General features: G+C 36.2%; 1 protein-coding gene across 1 annotated transcript; it reads left to right on the top strand.

Moving 5' to 3' along the window:
* Positions 1 to 740: 740 nt before the first annotated feature.
* On the top strand, positions 741 to 14,828 carry Pgd (phosphogluconate dehydrogenase). Its single transcript, XM_028177222.2, has 12 exons — positions 741 to 945; positions 1,312 to 1,423; positions 1,541 to 1,655; positions 2,517 to 2,668; positions 2,761 to 2,853; positions 3,820 to 3,970; positions 4,512 to 4,622; positions 5,000 to 5,143; positions 6,968 to 7,122; positions 8,538 to 8,627; positions 13,305 to 13,505; positions 14,283 to 14,828. Exons 1-12 carry the CDS (start codon positions 938 to 940, stop codon positions 14,400 to 14,402), a joined length of 1,452 nt encoding a protein of 483 aa, XP_028033023.2. The 5' UTR covers positions 741 to 937; the 3' UTR covers positions 14,403 to 14,828.
* Positions 14,829 to 16,869: the final 2,041 nt, after the last annotated feature.

Below are 16,869 nucleotides of genomic sequence, written 5' to 3'. Positions count from 1 at the left end.
TTGAGACGGTTTCCATTGATTTGAAGGCCGGCTAGATTCATGAGACTTGATTTATCATCGGCGGAGCAGTATGGCTTATAGGAGGGAACAGTGGACGCGATCCTTCACGTGTGGGCCCACTCAACTCCGCTGTCTCTTAGCAGAACTGGTTTGGCAGTATCGATATCATTCATCATCATCATTTCATCATCAGCCTATAGCAGTCTGCTGCTAGACATAGACCTCTCAAATTCCACTGAGCACGATCCTCGGCTCTTATCATCCAGCTCCTGCCAGCCATCGATATTACCAACGCAATTTACACCCTGACCCGTTTTATGATATAGGGGTGCTGGGCAGATAAAGTACTTCTAAGCTTCACTAACTGATCTCCTTTCTCTTTCTTTCCTACTACAATTTAAATTTTTCATAAAATCAATTATTTAATAAAAGTTTGATTGTTGATGGGAGATCTCCGACCGGTTTTTTTATAGACCTATATAGTAGTTTTTTTCCCATGCGTTTTAGTGTATTATTTATAGAATTGTGAAAAAGGTTGAGTTAGAATAATTAATACGTGTAATGAAGTTAATTTTAAATAATGTATAAAAGCATACTTTTTTTAAAATGATTCGCTTTTTCAGTCTTTTGTTAAAATTGATTTAATAGGTAATCGATCTCGCTTGACACATTTATTGATTTTTTTTTAATCGTTCTCGTACCTTCATCCCTACCCCATATCACCTAATATAGCAGCTATCAATTCAGAATAATACATCAGTCATATATTAAGTGTTTAATTTATCTATACATCCATAGATTATACACTTAATATATTTATACATCAGTCTTTAAGTAGAAGGTAGAAGAATTGGTTGAAAACGTTCACAGTTTTACATAAAAATAATTCAAATTGTTTAAAAAAGTTCGATAAACTTTTAAAATCTAACTTAAAAAAATGCCTCAGTAAGTTTAACATCTAAAAATACCCGCAACATATAGAAGTAAAGATAGAAAAGCATGACTTTGCTAGTTTGAGTTACATTATTAAGGTTAAAACTTAACTGTAAAAAACACTGTTGAATTGTTGAAAGAAATATTTGTAATCATGATAGTAGATTTTATAAATGCAGCACAATGACTGATAGTTAAATTGCTTTACAATCCAAACGCCCTTGTTCAGGTTATTTACTAATGCAATGAGTTTAAATGTTGACAAGATTGTTACAAGGTTATTTAAAGGTTAAAATTTGATACGCTTAACCTTGTAATAAGTACCTCCTTTCAAGAAAAAAAATCGTGTTATATTGATACAATGTAATTTTTGCTCAGGAATGAAGCTGATATTGCACTGATAGGTTTGGCTGTTATGGGTCAAAATCTAATACTCAATATGAATGACAAGGGTTATGTTGTCTGCGCGTTTAATAGAACAGTGTCAAAGGTAATTTCTTTATAAAGGTATTATACCAATGGTATTTTACTTAATTAAAGTAACATTTTTTTAATGTAAACTGCAATGCTTATATATTTTAAAATATTTTTACATACTTGCTTATAGGTAGAGGAATTTCTAAAAAATGAAGCTAAGGGTACAAAAGTGATTGGGGCTACCTCCTTGGATGACATGGTATCTAAACTAAAAAGGCCAAGGAAAATTGTTCTTCTGGTAAAAGGTATACTATACAGTGTTTTCTAGAAAATATATAACAAGTGCAAGACTAAATAAAGCCCTAATTATATATATTTATAATGAAATAATTGAATTAATAACATTGGAATAATAACTTCAAATAAATAAGTCAATAATTTAATACTTTTGGAATTAAGAGCTTTTAATCATTCTACACAAATTATGTTTTTGTTAACTTAGAACTATGGTATGTATATGAAAAGCATAGACATCGAATAACTTTATAATTCTAGGATATAGAAAATTTTGTTAATGTGTGTAAGAATTAAAAACTGATACTGTAATGTTCATTATACTCCAACATCAGACTTGTGTTCTGACGTGACATACACAGGGTTTTATTTTTCTATTAGTATATTATTTATTCATATCAGTTTACAGAATAATAACTGAAGCTGAAAAAAATATTCCTGTCTCAGTTATCATGTATTTTTGTATGGTTTTGTAATGAGAGTAATGTAAATAAAAAGGTCAATAAAGATGACTCATTCAGGTGTCACCTTTTCATTATGATACACTTACACTCTCAGACCAAAAACAACAAAAATCAGCATTAACAAAATGCAATGGACCCAAAACATTTTCATATAAATACACACATACTTGTATCACAGATGGCTATTACAATGAACTTTCAAACTACTCTGATATTTAAAATACAAGTTTTTTAGCTTAGTTTGGGATATACTGAAACTGACTCATGATAACCATTAAGGACTGTATAACTCTTGTGCTTAATGTTTGATTGTGTATATTATAAATTCCTTTTAAATTATTTTTACTAGCTTTCTACAGTTGTACTATTTAAAGAATGCAATTGGAACAAAATTAATAAATATTTCAGCTGGATTTGCTGTTGACGAGTTTGTGAAAAAGCTAATACCACTTTTAAGCAAAGGTGATATTATAATTGATGGTGGTAATTCACAATACTTAGACACACAGAAATGGTGTAAAGAGTTGTCAGGGACAGGAATACTTTATGTTGGAATGGGTGTAAGTATAATTAACCAATAAAATTATTTTGCTCAGTTTATAATCTGAGTTAGTGTAGTTTAGTTAGAGTTAAAATAAATCTTTTGAACCAGGTAAGTGGAGGTGAAGATGGTGCACGATATGGACCATCTTTGATGCCTGGTGGGCATCCTGCTGCATGGCCACATATAAAAGAAATTTTCCAAGTGAGTATGTCATAAATAGTTATCAGCTTACATTATAGTATGCAATCAGGCTCTCTCCTAATTAATGAACATTTGGACGAGGTCGGATGCCCACGTCTTTCGATTTGACTAAAACAAGGCAAATACTCAATGCAATAATTCACTAATCCGTGCGTGAGGGTGATGAGGGCGAATTCTGAGTTCCGTCGACGGATTCTTTCTCTCAAGGAAAAGGTTGCTTGTATACGAAGGTCGTCGTGCGGACGCCGTCTATGGCTGAGGCTCGTAGCTAAATGGTTAGATCTAATATCACCATGACAGTACATTAAATTTTTCAGTCGCAGTTGTTGTTTTAACCATTAACAACCGATCGAAAAGAAAGACGATTTCTATTAACTGGCTTTACGTTAATAATGCTGCGCATACATTATTACATCGCGAACACCAATCCTCATCCCCATACTTTGGGTTTAAATCTCAAATATCGTACGGAACAATAAAATTAGGGTTGATAAAAATAGAGTAGATCGGAAAATAAGGCAACGATACTACTGTTATGGATAATAGGGAAGTAAATATTATATCGTACTCTCAAACGTAGACGTCATTATACAAAATATTATTCTGTTGAACATTTACAACTTTTACAACTACTTGTACATTATTTACATTTTTCTCTTTTATAGTATTCAAGGTTAGCTTTTTTATGGAATAATAAATATATCAATAATTATCACTTATATTATAACATAATATTGATAATCATTTATATTCAAATATAGTGTATCCTTAAAATTTCTTGCTAGTCGAAATGTTGCACACTAACAGTATTTTAAAAACATTTTTGTGCATCTATACTGTTTTAGGAATTTGTTATCAAATTATTGTTTTTTTATCTTTTAATATATTTTCAAATCATCTTTTTCACTCTATGAAGCATATTAGTTTTGGTTAGGTTTAGTAATCAAAATATATTGTGTTCTTTAGGCCATATGCGCTAAAGCTAATGATGAACCGTGCTGTGACTGGGTCGGTGAAGATGGAGCAGGCCATTTTGTCAAAATGGTGCACAATGGAATTGAATATGGTGATATGCAACTTATCTGCGAAGCTTATCATCTTATGAAAGATGTAATAGGTAAGAAAATTATAATTAAACTACCCTAATTTAATATACATCTTTTATAATAATAAAGTCGTTCGTTTTGAAGGCTGAGTAGAATTTATTACAAAAAAATGAATTATCACAATCAGTTCCATTACCAGTTGAATAACCACAGCTTTAATTTACATGTATGTACGCGATGACCACAGCTTTTAGTTACATGTTACATTACTGGTGGTAGGACCACTTGTGAGTCCGCGCGGGTAGGTACCACCGCCCTGCCTATTTCTGCCGTGAAGCAGTAATGCGTTTCGGTTTGAAGGGTGGGGCAGCCGTTGTAACTATACTGAGACCTTAGAACTTGTATCTCAAGGTGGGTGGCGCGTCTACGTTGTAGATGTCTATGGGCTCCAGTAACCACTTAACACCAGGTGGACTGTGAGCTCGTCCACCCATCTAAGCAATAAAAAAATAAAAAAAAACATGTACACGATTGTGATATGACTGTAATATGATTTATTTATGTATTATTATTATTATTATAAATAATATGAGTTATATTTTCCATGAAAAGGTATTGAACAAGATGAAATGGCTAAAGTATTCGACGAGTGGAACAAAGGCGAACTAGATTCATTCTTGATCGAAATCACAAGGGATATTTTGAAATACAAAGACTCAGATGGTAAGTGTTAAATACAATTAAAAAAAAGTATAGAAATTAAGGATTCTTAGAAATTAAGGATTCCAAACTTTTCTTGTTTATTGTGACAATTTAAGTATTATTATTTTTAATGTAACCTAACGAAGAGATCATTTTATTTTCAATGTTATCTTTATCGTTTTATTATTTTGATGTTGGTGCGAAAAGATTCACGTAAACGAGATAAACTTTTTATGTTGCATGTAACAGGCATGCGATAACTATGACACGATAAATGTATAATAATTTGACCGACAACATAATACAATGAGAACACGTTTGAAATGATAAAGAAATAGAAAAGAGGTTGTAAGTTTTTTTTTATATATATTTTTTTAATAATTTTTTTTTCTGTACAGGTAAATATTTGCTACCCAAAATTCGAGATACGGCCGGACAGAAGGGTACCGGAAAATGGACGGGCATCAGCGCCCTGGAATACGGAGTACCTGTGACGCTAATCGGTGAAGCCGTTTTCTCACGTTGCCTCTCGGCTCTGAAAGGTATCCAAACGAATACACTGTATTTTAAAACTGTACTGTACTGTATTGTAAAAACTGAGACTAAAGACCTCATATCTCAAGGTAGGTGGCGGCGTTTATGTTGTAAATGTCTTAACACTAGTTGGACCGTGAGCACGTCCACCCATCTTTGCTTAGATGGAAAGGATAAAAAGGAAAATTTTGTTAACGTTTCCCATTACTAACAAGGTATATGTGAAAATAATTCAATACAAACTGAATTCACTTTACGAAATAATTACCTACGACTGTTATTATAATTTAAAGGTCAATATATTCGTTTGGACGTTTTGAATGTATTAGTAGACTTTTTGATGGGAACGCGATGAGTGAAGTTGTGTGATTTGTTTTATTTTGTCTATTTAGTGTTTCTTCATGCTTAAATGTGTATTAACGGTGGTTTTTTAACTGTTTAGTATCTGTCAAAGTGCTGCTGAACCTAACTTCTCGGTATCCTCCAATAAGTCCATTGAAAAAGTCTCAGTAAATGATTTTACCGAGATTATATTTCATCCCATATCATCTCATATCATTTCATTTAATTTCATGCTAATTGATTAAGTTTGCTTCATTTTCTATTATTCATAAACTGTAAATAATTAAAACGATGAATTATAAAAATCTTATTACTTGTACGAATTATAAAAATCTTATTACTTGACGCTGGCTAATGCACAAACCGTGCGGGAGCCAAAAAATTAAGAAGAAGAAGAAGAATAATGTATTAGTGTCCGTTGTCACGGACGACTGTTTGGACGAGATTAAATCGTACGTGAAGTACTAATTATGTATACCAATTGTGAAAACCATAGAGAATACTGTTATTTGGAACGTACCATTATCATACCAAGCGGACATCACAGTTGTTTATCGAGTCGGCCTTTGTTCTACGTTAGGCAGCGTCTTGGCTCTCCGTCTGGCATTGCTTTCACCATCAGGGGTGCCGTATGCTCGTTTGCCTACAAGGACAATAAAAAACAAAACCAAAAATTGTTAATCAACGGGACTGATGAAATTTCACAACCAGAATAAGAATATTAACACATTGACTGCCGTGTAGGTCACCGGTGCCCTACGCGGCGCACTGAAGTAATCATATAATTTTTTGTAACTATTTTTGTCCTAAGCGTCCGGATTGCCTAATTTTGCCTTCTATCGTTTTTAATTTATGTTTTAGTCTTTTAGGTTTCATAGAAATAGATTCACTCTCCGTACCTTCGGATTCGTCTTTCCCAGAGTCCAATAAATATTTCGCCGCCTTAGTAAGAAGATTGAAAAGAGAAATCAACATAATTCAGTGCGCCGCATAAAGAATCAGTGATCCATATGGCAGTCAAAGGGTTAAACGTTTAAGATAACTAGTGGCAGTAGTCGAAATTCGACTGAAATTTGAATTAAAATTGAAATTTTAAGTTTGAACATTATTATAGTTCTATTGTCAAAGATTATTATACTTCTGTAATCACAGATTTCGCCAAAACTACACTATAGACAAATAATATTAAAGACAAACAATATTAATCTATTCTGAATTTGACCGCAGACTTCAACAATAAATAAAAGAGTATTTAATATGCGTGTGTTTGTCAAATACATGGTAGTGTGTGTAATGTTTTTTTTATTGATTTAATGTACTTTCTACGCATAATAAAAAAAAAAGCATTGTGCACTCCTCGACATTCTCTATAAATGTGTAAAATTCCATACGTCCACCGTCAGCTCAATTTTCGTAAAAGGGGGTACAAAGTTTTTGCTTCACGTATTAATATAGAGATTTTCGTATTAAGTGTAATCGGACGTTTTTAGATGAGCGCCTCGAAGCCAGCAAAGTGCTTCCGGGATCCGGTCACAAGTTCACGGGCGATAAAGTTGCCTTTCTGGAAGACCTGCGGCGAGCTCTGTACGCTAGCAAACTCATTTCTTATGCTCAAGGATTTATGTTGCTACGTGAAGCCGCCAAGGTACGTTGTGTATTCTATAATACTGACTGATGTTACTTTAAGGAAGATTTTTGTTTTGATTTTGTTCTTTTTTTGTTTTTTGTTGTTGTTTGTTATTCTTTTGTTAATGCACCTACGATGCATTATCTCTGCACCACCCTATGGTCGACTGGAAGAGAATGCATGGCATTAAGTTCGCATGTGCACAACTTTTGTTTTGTGCATAAAGTATAAATAAATAAATAAAAAATGTCTTAAGGGGTAGGCAATTTTCTTTGTACTGGTGGTAGTACGTCTTGTGAGTCCGCTCGGGTAATTACCACCACCCCGCCTATTTCTGCCGTGAAGCAGTAATGTGTTTCGGTTTGAAGGGTGGGGCAGCCGTTGTACTGTTAAAACTGAGACCTTAGAACTTATATCTCAGGGTGGGTGGCGCATTTACGTGATAGATGTCTATGGGGTTCAGTAATCACTTAACACCAGATGGGCGTGAACTCGTCCATCCATCTAGGCAATAAAAAAAAGAAATAGTCTTGAACGACTCTAAATGATAACGTATGGACAATAATAGTTCTATAAAATTTTACTACCTCATTTGTTCACAGTTAAAGTAAATATTAATTTACCGCACCGTAATGAAGTTAATAAAATATATAAGTTAAATACTGTTTGATTTAATCTATATTACCCCGTGAACATGTTGTAAATTTTGTTTTATGTAATATTTACGACACAATGACGCAACACGACGCGACATCCGATATGGCGCTGTTGAATGTCAATGAAAAACGTAAATTAAAGTTTTGAAACACATTTAGTTCCCTCGCGTCTCATGAAATCGCACTGAGACCGGCGGAATGTGTCTGATTAACAATTAACAATAGGTGCATTAAGAATGATTGGATGGTTTAAACACCGAAAAAAAAGCATGTCTACTGGCTTAAAGGTTTCGTTACCGGGCCATAAAATCTACAAAAAACAAAAAGCATATCGAGTAGTAAAAAGCTATTTGGTGTATATAGGCCATATTTTGAAAATTTTCAGAAGAGGCATTTAAAGTTTAAAATTTAGTAAAAATATCATAACAAAAATACTTTTTGATCTATTTAAATCGAGTAAAATTAATTGAAGTTTAATTAAAAACATCGAACTGGTGACGCTAAGATCAAATAAAACGCTTCTTTAATTGTAAAAATAAATGTCGTGTATTAAGCGAAATGTCGTTTCAACCAAATGACCTTCCACCCCTCGATATCTGTAGTTGATACGCGGTAGAAACTAAATTTTCAGGTGTATTCTATCTCATTCTGTTGCACTCACAGATGTATATGATTGTCTCTTTTTTATGTCGCTACTCTAGCGAAATTTCTGAGATCATAACGGTGTTAGTGAAGTTTTCACTTCAAAAATGTTATGTAACGTTTCCATATTTTCAGGTGAACAAGTGGAATTTGAATTATGGTAGCATAGCTCTGATGTGGCGCGGCGGCTGTATAATACGCAGCGCGTTCCTCGGCAATATCAAGGTAAGTTTTTCTATTGTACTGTGAGGTTGAGGCGTATTGTAATATACCACCATTTTACCTGTCTATTTTTTTTATTAGAGACCAATACAATCTGGTCAAGCTCGGCTGTGACTACCGCTAAATAAATGAAATAAGACCATTTTATATAACTTCGCGAGTCACCTATCGTTATTGCTAGTATTATGTTAAGATTTCTTGTAGTGCCAAGAACAACTATAGTATGTTACAGGGGCTACCAAACTTATTTTGTCTACTGCCCATTTTGAGAATAAATTATTTTTGAGCGCCCCCATTTTTTCACCTACTTAAAAACCACTATAGCGAGAGCTTAGTCGGCGTCTAAGAGTCCTACTTGATGAAATTACAAATCGCCTCTCAAGTCTCTACACAACGCCCCCAATTTTGTCTGGGTCTCTTACCGTACCCCATTAGGCCTGCAGCGCCGACATGGGGGCGTTATCGCCCACTTTGGGAAAGACTGGTATATCAGAACTTAGTCGAATAAAACATTTGCGAACACATCGTTTCCGAATAAACACGCTCTGTTTTATGTTTGGAATAGACGTGGCCCGCGGATTCACCCGCCTTAATAAATTTATAATTTTGAAGGATCCAAACATGTATCTTCTCGGTATAAAGGATTATTATTTATGTCACTATTCGTACCATAAACTAGTCGATTAATAGATGGGTTCGTATGTAAAATCGTCAATGTTTGACGGGTCATCTGATTTACTTTCACAAAAAGTATCACATCCGTTAATTTAAACTATAAATCATTGATGTGATAATTTTCATCTAAATTACAATATTGTGTATTATATTGGTCTTAATATTAGCGCACTATAATGAGCAAGCCGTTTCCACGCAAACTGCGTTCATTGCGTTATAGTTATGTTAATATCCTCTAAGAATTTGCTTGCTTGAACACTCGTGACCACCAGTTATCGAAAGTAGATGTACTAATTTCCCTAAACTTCAAAGAACAACGAAAAAGTCGAGACATTTTTGCAATTTTTGAAGTTATACTTCTTTAGGCGCGTTATGAAAAATTGATGAGAGTGAAAGTTTACGATGCGCGCGCACCGTGACACAAAATTAACAGAATGAAGTTGCCCACTAAATCGCTCATTACAATACGACCGACGTAACTTGACGAGTCTGAATAAAGCCGCAGGTGAACTTTCCGAACCGTACCGAGAATTACCGAATTTATACGATGTCAAGAAAAGGGATGTCCAATATGCGTGTTTGAGGATGTTGTTTAATCGATTTTTTTTCAAATTGATTAAAATTTAAATAAAAAAACGAAATAAATTTAATAAAAATAAAGTATAACTTCTTACGCGCGTACACGCACCTTTTTTTTTTTAATTATTCCAGATTTCCATTTTGCTAAAGTAGTGCATTTGAAATTAACGCTATTAATACTGCACAATAATTTATTTAATTTTTTTTATCAAAATTAACCAAAAAAGAGTATAGACGAAAAATATTCTATCGTAAGAATGGTCTTATATACTTTTGGCGCACATTAACGACAAACCATTTTTAAATGCTTTAGAAGTACAGATGTGTTAAATATTTATACCTATATGAATATTAAAAATCAATTTGAATCACTTGAGAACGGCTCCACCGATTCAGCAGCTCATTGTTTGTTATTTGTTAAGACAACTAGATTGCTAGAACGTTCTCTTTTCGTTTTTTTTAACACTAATCATATCAAGACTTACTAGTACTTATTTCTACCATAGCGAGTAGATAACGGTATACGACTAGTATTACTAAAAATAAAACAAAACAAACAAAAAATAGTATAATAACTGTAAGATTAATTGGTAAGAAAAAGTCTTATAGTCAAATGTGCAAAAGCAATAAGATGATACGTGCATTGTCAATGCAAAAGTTCAAAATGGTTTTTTTTTTGCCTTTGTAGGCAGACGAGCGTACGGTACCTGATGGTAAGTGGTTACCGTCGCCCATGGACTTCAGCAATGCCAGGAGCAGAGCCAAGCCGCTGCCTACCGCTAAAATCATTTGACCGGTTACGGTATGTTTAGTGTTAAATCCACGTGAAACTTCACATACGATTCGCATAGTGGAGCGTGAATGGGCCTCACCTAGTAGCTGCCCGGTAAATAGTTTCTTTGGAAATAAAATTTAACGTTTTTTTGGAGAATGATGCTGAGTTCGAATCTGGCAAACGTCTCCTCATCGATCTGGCTAATCGAATACACGAATAGTTTCTGAATGTTCTAATTTAAAAATAAAGTACAAAATTTTTGTTTTATTATTATTATTATTATTTGTTTTTTTGTTTTTATTATTATTATTATTGATGTTGTTTTAGGCCGAGATTGTAGTTATTATTTTTATTTAATTCTAGTATAAATGAAATGTTAATGAGTGTAATATGGGTGCAAAATCTGATGTAAATGAAATAAATAAAAATAAATTCAAAAGTGATGCGCGATCTTCGAATGGCGAACTCTCATCATTCATGTTCTGTTGAAGTTCAGATTACGTAACACGAACACCTCGCGTGGGTTGCGCGTGTCCTCATGATTATCACGTGTTTAACAAATAAATAAAAAAAAACCGTATGGAAATGTTAAAGTTCACAGATTGCAGATTGAAATAAATCATTAAATAAACAAAATTCGAGGGTTGAAGGCTATTTGGTTTAAGCGACATCACGCTTAACATTTATCTTTGTAATTAAAGGTGCGTTTTATTTGGTATTAACATCAACTATTCAATGTTTTTAATAAAACTTCAATTGTGTATAAACTCATTTAAAAAGCTAAAGAGTTTTTGTTTGTCATGAATTTTTTTTGTATGATATGTACGTATATGATAATTTTTATTGTGAGACATTTCACAAATTTTAGACATTAATGTACGAAATCCTTATTGTGCAGAATGTAAGCCAAGCTTAATACATATATTCATATATTAAGCTTATTAAGCACAAGTGCGGCCTCGCGTGGAGTACTGCTCCCATCTCTGGGCCGGGGCTCCCAAATACCATCTTCGTCCATTTGACTCCATACAGCAGAGGGCCGTTCGGTTTGTCGATAATTCCATTCTCACGGATCGTTTGGAATCGCTGGGTCTGCGGAGGGACTTCGGTTCCCTGTGTATTTTGTACCGTATGTTCCATGGGGAGTGCTCTGAGGAATTGTTTGAGATCATCCCTTCATCTGCTTTTTATATATTATCTGGAACCGCTGCGTTCATCGACAGTGCGTTTCCAGAGGTCTTTTTTGCCACGTATCATTCGGCTATGGAATGAGCTCCCCTCCACGGTGTTTCTCGAGCGTTATGACATTTCCTTCTTCAAAAGAGGCTTGTGGAGAGTATTAAGCGGTAGGCAGCGGCTTGGCTCTGCCCCTGGAATTGCTGAAGTCTATGGGCAATGGTAACCACTCACCATCACGTGGGCTGTATGATCGTCTGCCTACAAGGGCAATAAAAAAAAGTAATGATTACATATTAAGCTTATAAATCATTTTTGTAAGCCCTTCTGCCGCGTAATGCGTGCCCAATTCGTAGGGTGAGAGACAGCCGTTTTATTATAATACAATTAAGATTACGATCTCATGTTTCAAGATTTCGGTAAAGGTAAGCTCTCCTTTTGATGTCTATGGGCTGTAATTTCTCAGTTAACACTGGATGAACTACGCGCCCACTGAGTTTCTCGCCGGATCTTCTCAGTGGGTCGCGTTCCCGATCCGGTGGTAGATTCTGCGAAGCACTGCTCTTGCTAGGGCCAGTGTTGGCAACACTCCGGTTTGAGCCCTGTGAGCTCACCTACACGTTAGGGCGAAGCTGAAATAGCCTCTCAAGGCTATCAGTATAGGTAGGAAAAAAAAATGAACTACGGACATGTCTATATAATCAAATTTCATAGCCAAGCAAAAGTGCTCTCGGTACCTACGACTAATTTACTTGTGATTACACAACTGATTGTATTTTTTTATGTACATATATGTATATATATTTAAAGAACCATGATATTTGACATTACAAGTTCAAACAATGAATATGCGCTACTATCAGTCACTAAGTAAACTCATGTTAAAATTTATTATGTACATTTGTAAAATGCAAACATAGTGTTATTATCGCTATTAAAAATATCGTAAAATGTATTATTATTTTACGATATTTTTAATTGCACTGAAACAGTGTAAGAGCTCACGAACCGTCTGGCGTGGAGCGGTTTCCGAAGCCCATAAATAAACCCGACAACGCGAAACCGGCTGGCTGTCCTTGAGACAAAATTCGAGTGTTTAAAGTGATATCCTAACACTGTATCGTACTGTAATTGTGCATTGCAATATTATTTTTTTATAATTCAATATATTATGTATTTCATTGTTTTTATTGTTGTTATTGTAGTTATGGTTGTTGTTGCTATTATTCTAAGCTCAGACAGTGATTGGTCGGTCTGATGCTGGTGTGCACGTTCCTCCGCAGGTGCCGGCGGAAGATCAGCACCGCGGTACTGATTGTCTCGGTACTGTTAGGCATTGCTGAGCCGGTAACCGTTTCCAAGCCTTGTTAATATTCTTTTAATTTTTGTTTCATTTGTTATAAATTTATGTTTGGAATAAATGTTTATTATTATTATTATTACTAACACGTTTTCCATAATAACAACGATTACAGGATGCTTTCACGAAGAATCCCCAGCTGACCAACCTGCTATTGGATCCGTTCTTCAGTGAGCGCATCAGTTCGGCTCAGTCCTCGTTGAGAACGGTCGTGGCCCAGGCGGCTCTTGTGGGAGTACCGGCTCCGGCGTTATCGGCGGCGCTCGCTTTCTACGACGGATACAGATCTGGAGTTCTGCCCGCTAATCTATTGCAGGTAACGATTCTTCAACTCGACCGTCGTCCCGTCAACTAATACGGACAGAGGAGTGCTTAGATGGTGCCTTATTGCACGGAAATTGCTGTTAATGTCAAAATGTGTCGATATTTTGACAATGGTTTTTCATAAAAAATACCATCCAGTTCTTTGTTCGTCCGAAAGGATAGAAAAGGATTCTCAAAAAAAAAAAATTAGTCACGCAAATTTTGTCTTAACCAATTATTGCGAAAAAAAAAAAATAGGTAACATCGTTTTTGATTCGTTTAAAAACCAATAATAATGAAACTGGAATTTGTTTTATTTGGAAAAAGAATAAGATAAAAAAAAATATAGGAGGCCTCAAGCCTTATTCTCAGTACTACTCCAATAGCGCCTTGTTAATATGGGGCCTTTTAAGTGAGTCGCGATTCCGATCCGTCTGTAGATTCAACGAAGCACTGCTTTTGTTAGGGCTAGTGTTAGAAAACTATTTTATACTGAGCCTCGTGAGCTCATCCACCAGTCAAGGTGAAGCCAGAATAGGCCCCGGTGGCAGATAGGCAGTTAAAAAAAACGGTGTACTTATTTATTTTCATTGATACCGAATGATAGTTTTTATAAACTACATATTTGCTCCTTTCTACCTATAGTTGATGTGACTTTTGTGATGTACCTTGATGTGTGTCAATTTAAAGATGTCGCCCGCGTTGTTGTTACTACAAGTAATTAATAAAGAAACAACACGACTGACCGAACAAAAAAGAGTGAAGAATACAGAGTTTTGTTTCGTTTCAGGCACAAAGGGATTATTTCGGGGCCCACACATACGAGCTTCTGCACAATCCCGGTCAGTTCATTCACACGAACTGGACCGGGCATGGCGGGAAAATTTCCGCATCGACATACAACAACTGAACGCAATATTATAATGATTAATATTATTTATTGTAATTTTGTTTTAGGTGAAACGTTAAAAACTATTTTCTAATTTTATTTTTGCTCTATTATTTATACTTTTGCTTTACGCTCTTTTCGGTGTGCGGGACCAAATTTTTACGCAACGAACAAAATAATGGAATGACGAATGCGATATTGAACGAATGGTTTCAGTGAGTAATTAGTTGTTCTGAATTTTTTTAGTTAAATTGTTATCAATGGAAAGTACATTCCGAAGTATATCAGCATTCCTTAAGCTTAGGTGATCGGCACTCAATCTATCGGGCTTCTATTGAAAGCTTTTGTTTTGTTGGTACCAGGAATATTAATAATTGTGAAAATGTTTAGGGTGCTTACATTATTTTTTAAGTAGATAAAGAAATAAAGTATATTTTTATATTAAAATGTTTTTTTTATTTAATAGAAACGAATTTCGTATTAAGAACGATACATCGTAGAGAAACCTGTATATAATGATTTAATCAATAAACCTATCTTAATTAGTCATTAGACAACGGTAGAGCCCGAATCAAAGTGAGAACAATAAAATCTTCAAACATCTAATATAAATTCTCTGGCTAAGTTATATTGAGCTGTATGAAACAAGCATAAGCTAAGTAAAATATTTACATATGACAAACGAAGCGAAAGCGTACTTACTACCTATAGTAGAATTATTATGTCCGTGCAGTTTGGGTCATAAAAAATCGGAGCGGTGAGGCGAATATTTCAGTCATCTGACTGCCGGAGTCCCGCAAGGCTCCGCGCTGTCCCCGTTGTTATTTAGTTTGTATGTCAATGATATACCCCGGTCTCCGGAGACCCATCTAGCTTCGCCGTTGACACGGCTATCTACTACTTGTGTAGGAAGATGTCGTTGCTGCATCGGCGACTCCAGATCGCAGTAGCCACTATGGGACAGTGGTTCCGGAAGTGGTGCATCGACATCATCCCCACGAAAAGCACAGCGGTGCTCTTCAAAAGGGGTTGCCCTCCGAATACCACTTCGAGCATCCCACTCCCTAATAGGCGCGCAAACACCTCCACCGTTAGCCCCATCACTCTCTTTAGCCAGCCCATACCGTGGGCCTCGAAGGTCAAATACCTAGGCGTCACCCTCGACAGAGGGATGACATTCCGTCCCCACATTAAAACGGTACGCGATCGTGCCGCATTTATACTAGGACGACTCTATCCTATGCTTTGTAGACGAAGCAAACTGTTGCTCCGCAATAAGGTAACTCTCTACAAAACTTGCATACGCCTCCGTCATGACGTATGCAAGCGTAGTGTTCGCTCACGCGGCCCGCACCCACTTGAACTCCTTTCAGGTTATTCAATCCCGATTCTGCAGGATAGCCGTCGGAGCACCATGGTTCCTGAGGAATCCGGATCTCCACGATGACCTGGAGCTCGATTCCGTTAGTAAGTATCTACAGTCGGCATCGCTGCGCCACTTTGAGAAGGCGGCACGACATGAGAACCCTCTTGTCGTGGCCGCTGGAAACTACATACCCAACCCTGTAGACCGAATGGTAAACAGTCGACGTCGCCCAAAGCACGTCATTACGGATCCTCCTGATCCATTAACGGTGCTTTTAGGCACCACAAGCACCGGTCACCGTCATCGTCGAACCCGTCGCTTGCGACGAAGGGCTCGGCGAGCGAATTAACCCATAGACACAGCCCACTGAGTTTCTCGCCGGATCTTCTCAGTGGGCGAAGTCCATGGGCGACGGTAACCACTCACCATCAGGTGGGCCGTACGCTCGTCTGCCTACAAGGGCAATAAAAAGAAAAAAAGGGGGTCGCGTTTCCGGTCCGGTGGTAGATTCTGCGACGCACTGCTCTTGCTAGGGTCATTGTTAGCTCTCCGGTTTGAGCCCCGTGAGCTCACCTACAAACGTTAGGGTGAAGCTGAAATAGCCTTGAGAGGCTATCAGCATAGGTAGGAAAAAAATTCTCTCTTCCACACACGAGCCTTATGGACGGGCGTAGTGATGCGCATTATTGTTTTCGATAAGCGTTATCGATAGTGTATTTAGTTTTGTCATTTTGTGGGTTAGTGATATAAATGAAAGTAAAAATCACTAATCGAACACTTACACTATATATCGCCGCAGCATGTTAACGAGAACGGCAGAAATTAACACTTTGTAACTTTTCGGGATCTATTTTCATTTCAGTTAAAAATTTTAACACATTGTTGATGACTCATAAAATAACAATGTCTCACCACCCTTCGTATACCGCCCCGCCGCCGTGTAACTGCCTTCGATGACTCATTTGTTTTTATCGATAATGGCGTTGCGCCCGCGCAACATGCTCACCTTAGCCGGGCTATGTTTTATGACCCAAACTGCACCAACAAAATATTTCTGCTATAGTGGATGTAAGCCGCAACTACTCGTCGAATATCGACTCACTTCGGGTGGTGTGCTTCGGT

The sequence above is a fragment of the Bombyx mandarina genome, chromosome 01 (genome assembly GCF_030267445.1).
Source record: "Bombyx mandarina strain Sakado chromosome 01, ASM3026744v2".
NCBI lineage: Eukaryota > Metazoa > Arthropoda > Insecta > Lepidoptera > Bombycidae > Bombyx > Bombyx mandarina.
Note: the sequence above shows the minus strand (reverse complement) of the source record. Positions and strands in the feature narration are given on the sequence as shown.